Source organism: Arachis ipaensis, chromosome B9, assembly GCF_059453495.1.
Source record: "Arachis ipaensis isolate K30076 ecotype BB chromosome B9, ASM5945349v1, whole genome shotgun sequence".
Lineage (NCBI taxonomy): Eukaryota > Viridiplantae > Streptophyta > Magnoliopsida > Fabales > Fabaceae > Arachis > Arachis ipaensis.
In genome coordinates this window covers 136,667,999-136,677,921 of record NC_142444.1, presented here as the reverse complement: position 1 = coordinate 136,677,921, position 9,923 = coordinate 136,667,999, and the positions used below count along the sequence as shown (strand labels likewise).

At 33.5% G+C, this 9,923-nt stretch overlaps 1 protein-coding gene across 4 annotated transcripts; it reads right to left on the bottom strand.

Annotated features, from left to right (window-relative positions):
* Window positions 1-231: 231 nt before the first annotated feature.
* Window positions 232-6,041, bottom strand: LOC107619551 (uncharacterized). Of its 4 annotated transcripts, none has more exons than XM_016321840.3 (5): window positions 5,768-6,041; window positions 2,925-3,140; window positions 2,282-2,477; window positions 807-1,514; window positions 232-658 (listed from the first exon to the last, which is right to left on the bottom strand). In XM_016321840.3, the coding sequence occupies exons 2-5, from the start codon at window positions 3,083-3,085 to the stop codon at window positions 467-469; spliced, it is 1,257 nt and encodes a 418-aa protein (XP_016177326.1). In that variant the 5' UTR covers window positions 3,086-3,140; window positions 5,768-6,041; the 3' UTR covers window positions 232-466. The 4 variants fall into 4 exon arrangements, with proteins under 4 accessions (XP_016177326.1, XP_088354134.1, XP_088354135.1 ...); XM_088498008.1 differs by lacking the exon at window positions 5,768-6,041 and adding an exon at window positions 3,478-3,565; XM_088498009.1 differs by lacking the exon at window positions 5,768-6,041 and adding an exon at window positions 3,459-3,542.
* Window positions 6,042-9,923: the final 3,882 nt, after the last annotated feature.

The window sequence follows — 9,923 nt, the reverse complement described above, 5'->3', positions numbered from 1 at the left end:
TTGATTTAATAATTGAGATCAATTAAGTATAAACATTACCAGTGTAAAAAAAATTATTTTCTATTTATAATTATAAGTTTTAAGATATTATTTTTTAATCTAAAATTTTTTGAAAATTAATTTGGATATTTACCTTGGAAACAACCGTCCAATGCTTGTCTCTAAAGCTGCGTTTGTTTTTGCAGACAAGACAAGACATGATACTGAAACAGAGACAATAGAATGGAGACATTAAAAAATATTTTTTGAGTATTGTATTTGGATACGATGTACAAGACACTAATGTAAAAGATCAAAATGGAACTGCTATTTTCCACCTGGCTTCAAGTTAAAGAAATCAAGCATTGGCATCTTCATTTGCTTAAGCCACTGCCATAAAGCAATAAATGAAATAATTTTGCCATTAAGTTGCACAAACACCAGTGTTACAACTTATAAGCATTCATATACTTATAAACTACTGTAATCAAGTGCCGATGTTAGGTGCACGGACTGACACTGGTGCACCAAGAGAGTATCTCCACTGATCACAAGCTGAGCATTTGTCCAACTTCACACTGTTTTCCAGCGTACAGAATTTACAAGACCAAGTACTGTATTTGGTGGCAAAATCTTTCGGCTGTTGTGTGCCACACAACTCACATAATGGAGCTAATGTCTGCAGTGGTTCAACATTATTCACATGCATTAGAGAAAGGCCACAACACAATCATTGTAAGAGTAAACTCGCCAAAAATGTTTATTGTACTTTGTGACAAACTGAAAAAAGGTTTGAAAAGAATAAAGCACTATGTTTTGATACTTACTTTATTTAACAGAGTGCACATTGAGCACTCCCACATTGCAAATTCTTCAGAATGAGATGTATTATTATCACCAGAAAGTGGAGTGGAGGAGCTTGGAATATTTGCAGAAGTAGATCCTATCCGCGAATTTGACTCAGAATGTGAAATGCTTTCTAATCCACCAACACCCCTTCCTTGAGTCACAGTGCATTGTTCAATGATAGATCCAATCTGTGGTGCATCCGTAGTCAAATCAACATATTTAGGGGTACTAGACGAGCAATCCAGTAAACTTGAATCCATGACACGACTCCTTTTCTGAGATTTCAGATCCAAAGGTAGAGAAGGATTGTCTCGAAGTCTTGAGCTACCCACATTTTTACCCTTGCGCTCAATATTCTCAGCAGGTTCAAAGTTAAAATCTTCATGATCTGAAGCTTCACAGGTTTGAGAACCACACCATATGTCATCCTGTAATCTCCTTTCTGCAGCCATTGCAGCCGCTTGCACTGGAGAAAGTGCCTTCATTATAACACTATCACCTCCAAGACGGTTAGGTCCAGAGGGAAGGAGTGATCCCAATCGCGATCTCTTTTCTGCAGCTGCAAGTGCTGTTTTACGGAGTGATGAAAGGGATGGCTGCCGGGAATGACCACCTAAGCGCCTTCCTGGAAGGTCAAACCCCTCTCCCGAGCCAGTTACTCCATTGGACATCAGCTCTTCACATTCCTGTATATGATCATTAACATGGATTACATTATAGATGCAAGGCAAGGACTAGAAGAATAATAGCAACTCAATAAGAAAGACATAGATTACTACATAGAATTCATAGCAACAGGGAATAAATGTTTCAACTTTGCAGGAACTTTTATAATCAATACTACTATTTATAAGACTTGTTTGCTACTACTAAAGCTGTAAAGCAATACATCAAAAGTGAAAGTATAGAGAGGATTCTGCAAGTATATTGCTACCTGCAGAGTCTAGCACATCTAGTGGTTGGAGGAAAGTTGCAAGAGAGATAACATTGTGTTCCCCATCTTTTTCATTTTCTTTATATTACTATTATTTTTTATTATTAAGTTGGGAGCTAAGGTAATAAAAATGCTCAATGATCAATGGAGCCTTAATATTATAACAATCTAGGTCTCACATATTACAAACATAGTTATAGCTAAATAAGAACATTATTAGATTAAACAACAAAAACAATGACACGAACAAAATCTAACGGTGAATGTTATTTGCATGTACTATAAAAGAATGACAGGAACAAATTGAAGGAGTTCAAGGCTAATGTCCTTTAGTATAACAAAGAAACTTAAGGCTTAAACAAGAAAAATATCAGATAAAAGTTACTCTTGAATGAAATGTAATACATAAATTCCCAACACCAATGTGATTGTATAAAACAACGAAAGTGTTCTTTTTAAGAATCTAGTATAACAATCCACATGCATGAACAATTAAAAGAGGAAGGGAACAAATAGAACCTTTCTAAGTTCATCCCAAAGCTTGTAGAAGTTGGCATTATGAGGACCATGGGCATTATGGCAAAGCTCATGAAGCATCGTATCCAAAACTTGATCAAATGGGTAGAAGTCCAAATCCCTGTTCGGTCTGCGCAATCGCAACTTCACATGTATACCAGCTCCAACATTCAACCCCAAAAGTCGCGGATTGTTTGGGCTACAATCATTTTGGCAAGTTCTTCAATAATCTCACAAAAAGAAAAGAGCAAAACAGACTCACTCATCAAGTAAAAAATAAAAAATTCAGTTTCATTCCCCTGCCCAAAGCCCCAAACTGAAAAGCCATGCTGCATTTAAGCGAATGCAGCATTGAAGAAACTGCATAAGGGGCAGAACCAATGTTTCTACTCAAAATATTCTGTTAAAGTTCTAGTTGTTAGAAATCGGAACCCCAATAAATTTTAGTAAAATCAACAAATCACAAAAGAACCATAAAAGAAAAAGTAAGCAAAATATCTGATTAAAAATGCGGTTTTTTCCTCCCCTCTTACCGCCATTGCTTGGATCATTCTTTTTCCATTGCTGCATTACCCGTTCAAAAAAACCATAAGAGAAGTGAATGACACTAAAAGCAAAATCAAATGAAAAACAATAGTTGAATTACCAGAATTCAGAGAGAACCTTGACCCTCCATTTGTGCTTGCGCATAATGGGCTGGACCTGTTTGGCGATCTTCTCCAACATCTTGGTGGCTTCTTCTTGCAACGGCTTCCTCTTCAGAGCGTTGATTTCCCAAACCTTGTGGAGATCGCCAACGTTGTTCATGGTTCCCAAAATCCTAAAAATTCCCCCTCAGAATTGTGGAATGCGCTACTGCGAACTGGGTGAACAGAAAAACCGTTAGGATTGGTTTTCAAAGAATTCTAATTAAGTTTTGATTTTGGTTAAAGCTTTCGGCAACCATGCCTGAGAGAGGGTCAAGGATTTCTCCAACAAAATATTTACAAATTGATCCCAATATAAGAACTAAAAGTATTGATAATTATTCATATGAGAATACTTAGATAATTTGAGTTGATATTAAACTATTTAAAATAATATATATTAACATTTAAATTAATATTCAGTTAAATCCCAAAACAATTATGTATCTTGACATCTAAGTAACTGTTAAAAATAAAATAAAACAGAAAAACACCAAAAACTAAGCAGAATACATCGCCGGCGATGGTGGAGGGATCCTCCGCATTCTATAGTTAGAACCGAACCATCAATCGAATTAATCGGATTACTGGGTCACCCCGGACCACCGATTTAACATGTGAATCATTATTTGAATGAGCTAATCCGATCACAATTAAATTTTGGTAGAAATTTAGGTATAATTAACTTTATGTGAAATTGATAACTAAAAAGATGATAATTTTAACAATTTTCAACTATAAACTTCACTTAAAATTAACTGCACATGAGTTTTCACCTTAAATAAATATAAAAAAATTATATATTTTCACTAGTTACCAATTAATTACGAACGAAACTAGTTACACCTAATTTTCACAATAAAAATTCTAGAATCCTCAGCAGATTCAATTCAATTTAAAGGTCCATTTTTCATCTCAGCAGAAAAGAAAAGATTATCACATAATAGTACCTAACACACTAAATTCACATCATACAATTTTGTATTTTTATTCTTCTTTTTTTCTTATTCTCCTCTCATTTTTAACTAAAACCATAATCCTCCATTGATCAACTTTCCTAAACAAATGAAATGGTCTCTCAATACCTCTTAATCAATGGGCCATGGTCCTAACAAATGATTTTATTGTTCTCCTTTAAACATGTTTATACATGATTTTACCACCTTTACTACAGTAATTTAGAATATTCTCATTCATAATCTTATCTTTTCTTGTACAACCAAAACTCCTACATTGCAACAATTTTATATTCGCAAAACTATCTTATGCTCTTATTGGCACTTCACCACCCGACATCTAGTATAATGAAGTATGGCTCGTCACAGCACTTTAGCACCCAAAAGTTATTAATTTTTTCTACACCAATCTTCCCTGTGTAGATCAAAATTGCCATGAGCTGAATCTCTATTAGGCATCAGAATATAGTATTAGCAATTAAATATTATAGGTCCAATTACAGGAAGACCACTGAACCCCAGATTAAGGGCAAGGCCAAGAGAACTTCTCCCTTAAACTTATAGGATGGAACTAGACTCCTAACCAAACCTGTCCAAATTGATTGTCTAAATTTCACTGTTTTGGTTGGCTCTCATGCCTACTCTCTATGCTTCCTTATTTAAGCCCTTAGTATCTAATCAATTGAATTTATTATTTGATCAAGAGGGTAATCTTTTTGGTTGGTCATGTACCTAAAAGAAGGTCCTCATCACACATTAACAACAACAACAACAACAAAGTCTGATCCAACTAAGGTGAGTTGGATACATAGACCACTCAAACACAAATACACAATCTGCTCAATAAAAGGACTTAGCATTTTACTATAAAATTTTCAGAAGGTCCTTCATAATAGTATTTCCTTTTTTTTTCTTTTTATATGTATAATAGTCTTCCTTCATTATTAATTGGACAATCTTCTATCCAATTGACTTTTCTCACTAGAGCCTAAAATCAAGTTCCCTACTGATCCCGTCAAGCCACACACATAACACCCTTGCAAGATTTCAAGTGGTGTTTATTTTAGGTTTAATAACTTTATTAGTTCCTATAATTTAACTAAATTTTCAATTAGATCCTTATAGTTTAAAAGTTTGTAAGTATGTCTCCATACTAGATAAAAAAATTGAATTAGGTCCTTACTATGATTAAAATAGTAGGGTTTCGTGATGGAACTCAAACATCAATTATGTGTGTTACCATCAATTACATTACTAAAGCATTTGTTGCACCTAATTATTCGACAACTGTGTCCACAAAAAGTCTGAGACTTATATTTAAGCATTATTTTCAGTTCATGAAGAAGAAAAGATCTTTGCTCATATCCGGAAACAGGGCTACTTGAAGAACCACCAAAGCTAACTATAGAAATCATCCAAATCAATCACATGAAGAAAGTAGAAGACAGATAATTCATTTAAGAAACCAGAACAGAAATATAACACAAGATGCAAACATCATATAGCTTGTATTTTTATTCGTCTTTTTTTTTTCTTATTCTCCTCTCCTTTTTCAATTTTCATGTAACATTATTCTGCCATAACCTATAACCTTTCACCCACAGAGAAAACCTTCTCTTGTGACCAAAAAGGAGTCCCAGAACAAAGTTTTAGAAAGAACTCACAGCAAAAAGAAACGTTTTTTTCACTTCCTTTGTTTTGCAGTCATGGTTCCTTCGTTCTTATATCTAAAATATATACATCTCTCAAACACCTTTCTGATTCTTCTTATACATCTTTACCAACATCAATCGAATAATTATCAACAAATTAAAGAACAAATAAAAACGAAAGAAAAAAATGCTCACCAGATTAACCCGAGCACGAGCAGCCGGCTGATTCAGGAGGAGCAGAGGCAGACGGCCAACCCGATCACAGAGACGGCGGAGTAGAGGACGACGACCGGAATAAGGAAGCAGGAGATGTGGCAGAAGACGAAACAGAGGTGAGGCCGTGAGGATGGGCGGCTGCAGTGACGGAAGAGAGACTCAGAATGAGAGATTGGGTTGAGAGTGTGACTGCTCAGGGAGGGATGTAGTTACTCCGTTCACACTTCACACAATACAAGAATGAAGAGGGGGAGACATCTGGGGTTGGCGGGATTTTGAAATTTTATGTTAGGTGAAAACTCGAGTTAATACTTAAAATGACCCCTGAAATTTGACCTCCGACGCAATTTAGTCCTTAAATTTTTAATTGACTCAAATTGTACCCTGAAATTTTGACTCGTGCCTCAATTTGGTCCTTCCGACGTTTTCGTCACCGGAAAGCTGACTTGGCAATTTTAAATGACACGTGGTACTGTAACGGTTAGATGACATGGCCAAAATTTTCAAGGCATCAATTTAACCCCTCACAATTTAAACATAAAACCTAGAGCAACCCCAATTTTCCCAAATCGTAATAGTTAATGTGTGTCCTAAGTACACATGATAAATTTATTATTAAAAAATTTTAAATATTTTCATTTAATAAATATAAAATAAATACATGAAAATTTTAAATTTTTTCATTTTTTCAATAAAAAATTTATTAATTTATAAACTTAACATGTCTCTTTAAGACACAAAATAGATAAACTTTTATTTTTATTAGTAACAAATAATATTTATATTTAACATACTATCTATACATTTGTTCTAAAATTTTAAAAGAATCTTTGAAAAATTATTTAAAAATCACATAAAAAAACTAAAATTCGATCTCTTGCAAAATGAAAGAGAAAGAATGCAGATTTCTGTAGCTCACTCTTGACATCATACTGCTACATATAATTTGGACTTCAATTTCATTTTGCGGGAAGCTTTCACAAAGTGAACATGTGTATTTTGATATCTCTTTTTCATTATGTGTATTTTAGGAATTAAATATTTTAAATATTTATTAAAATGAAAAATCCGAATATCATGTTATGAAGTACCATTAACATGGAAGACGAAACAGCGTGGGTTCAATCAGGTACTACTCTCGGAGAACTCTACTACGCAATTGCGAATAAAAGCAAGGTTCATGGCTTCCCTGCTGGGAGTTGCGCTACAATTGGCATTGGAAGACACTTGAGTGGAGGTGGATTTGACACCATCTTTAGGAAATATGGCCTAGCAGCTGATAAGAACAATGGAAAAAGATCTGTTTTGGGCCATAAGGGGTAGAGGAGGTTCAAGCTTTGCTGTTATCACAGCATGGAAGATCAAGCTTGTCCAAGTTCCATCAACAGTTACCATCTTTGAGGTTTCAAAGAATCTTGATGATGGTGGTTCTGAGATTTTCACAAAGTGGCAAACGGTTGCTCCAAAGCTTTCTGTAGAACTCTTTGGGGAAATTGGGGTTGCTCTAGATTTTATGTTCAAATTGTGGAGGGTTAAATTGATACCCTGAAAATTTTGGCCATGTCATCTAAGTGTTACAGTGCCACGTGTCATTTAAAATTGCCAAGTCAGCTTTCCGGTGACGGAAAACGTCGGAAGGGCTAAATTGAGGCACGGGTTAAAATTTCAGGGTACAATTTGAGTCAATTAAAAATTTAAGGGCTAAATTGCATCGGAGGTCAAATTTCAGGGGCTATTTTGAGTATTAACTCGTGAAAACTCAGCTAACTTCGTGTGGTAGCCTAGGAAGCACCGATACGACACGCGATACGGATACGACACAACACGGATACGCCGACACGTTCTTTTTATAAAAAATTGGATACGACACGTTTAGGATACGTTGTGAATTAAAATTTAAATAATATATTAAATTAATAAAATATTATATTATAAATATAAGAGGAAATATAGTTGCATAAAAAAGTCTAAAAATTATGCAATTATTAAAAAAAAAAAAAATTTTAATCTATTCTTGCCATTTCGCTAATAGAAAATGTATCAATTTCTTCTCCTCCAAGTCCATCATCCGTAAATACCACAGCTTCTATGTTTGGTTTATCTAAAGATAAATACGAAACCTCACTCAGATCTGGACTATTGTCATCAACTCTGCTTCTATTAATTATTTTATTTTTAAATTTAAGTTTTGATTTGTTTTTATTTTAAAATATTTTAAAATTAAAAAAAATCGGTTAATTGGGCCATAAAATCACAAAATCGAGTCGGACTCGTTCGGATTCGTGACAGTTTCACCAAAATTCTGCACCACAAGAAGACACGTCACCGATACGCTCGTTTGAAGTATCCGTCGAGTGTCGGTGTCGGATTCGTGTCCGACACGGATACGCCGGCACCATAGGAGAATCCGTGCTTCATAGGTGGTAGCTAAAAATGGTTAGACGATAATTTGATTAAATTTGTCAAATTATTTATAATCAATTTTATATAAAGTTAATTGCACTTGAATTTTCATCTTAATAATTAATAGAGTATATATTCAAAATCTAAAATAGATTTTTAAATAATTTTTGTGGGACATTTTCGTGTCAAAAAATTTTTATTACATTGAAATTTTTAAATTTTATATAGTTTTTGTTTGGATACTAAAAAATTGTTAAATAATACTACATATCTAAAATTTTTTGTTAATCAAATTCAATCAAATTGGTTTAACATAACAAAAATAAGTTATGATTAACATTATTCCAACTCTTATTGTTTAATTTAGTTAGACTTGATTAATAAAAAAATTTGAGTGTGTAGTATTACTCTAAATTCTTATAAAAAAAAAACCTTTTTTAAATTTTAATATATTTGATGAAATTTTAATAATAAAAATAAAAATATTAAAAAAATTTAAAAATATCTTTTTCTAAAAATACAATTTACATTTTTTAAAAATTTTTTACATAAAAAAATATTTTTATACGAGATATCGAAAAATAACAAGGTTGGTTTGAACTATGGACCCTACTCCCCAAAGAACCATGAAAAAGTGAATGCTCTATCCATGCTTGAAATTCTTGAAAGAGACCAAAAAGAGCAAGTTTGATGGCGTTGAGGCAGCTATGGCAAGAACCAAGTTCAATTCGGACCATGATGAGGAGAAGGACAACAATACATAGAACAAAGAAAAACAAATGAGGAATATGAAGATTTAATAGTTAGGATTTTATAATTGTGTATAGACCAATTTAGATATTTTAAACAAATTTAGGACACTAATTTAAGTTAAATTTATTGTTTGTCCACGTCAACTTGTAGTAAATATCAGAGACTTACATTTTTAAGAATGAGGAGTACATTTGTTAAAAAAAAATGAAAGTGTAAAGTGTAATATTTGTTAAAAAAAAATGAAAGTGTAAAGTGTAATCTTTAATCTTTTATTGCTCTCTTTTTTCATATTTATTTTTAGTCCCACTTATAAAATTAATGGTAGAAGATCACATTTTATTCCCTCAAGTAAACAAAAATTAAAAGGATTCATTTCCTGGTAAACATATAGCATGCAACTACCAAACTAACTCCAAGTGTCATCCAGCTCTAACTAACTTCTTATCCCTCTAACTGCTATACTAACTTAACCTGTGATACACATAACTTACTAACAAGGTCACAGTATAACCTAGGGATGTCAAAGGGATGTCAATGAAGTAGGACGAGGGCGAGGGCAGGACAAGGGAGGGGAATGCCTCCCTGCTCTCAGAATTAATCCCCATCCCATTTCCCGCCATGGAGGAATAATTATCCCCATCCCCGTTTTCCGCGTTCCCCGCGAGATCCTATTCCCCATCTCCCTATGTTTAACATTCATATGAAAATTATAATAAAAAACATAAAAAAAATTAAAAAACAAACTACAAAATATTTTTACAAACACACAAACATATCTTATCCAAGATTATAAATCCAGAAATATAAATAGCAAATCATAGTCCATAAAATAAAATCTTAAACAATAAATAAGATTTTTTAATGAGTGAAATTACTAAAAAAATCCCTATATTAGAAATAAAGTAAGGGTCACTAAGTAAGTTAAAAAATTCAGAGAATTATCGGGGATGGGGCGGAGATCCCCGCGCCTGTCTCGGGA

Bases quoted from the DNA above. Each gene is read 5' to 3' on its own strand.
- LOC107619551 (XM_016321840.3), bottom strand. From the start codon at position 3,085: ATGAACAACGTTGGCGATCTCCACAAGGTTTGGGAAATCAACGCTCTG. The intron at 1,515-2,281 runs GTTCTATTTGTT...GATCATATACAG, and splicing joins TTTGGGATGAACTTAGAAAG to GAATGTGAAGAGCTGATGTC. The intron at 659-806 runs GTAAGTATCAAA...GAACCACTGCAG, and splicing joins TGTGCACTCTGTTAAATAAA to ACATTAGCTCCATTATGTGA.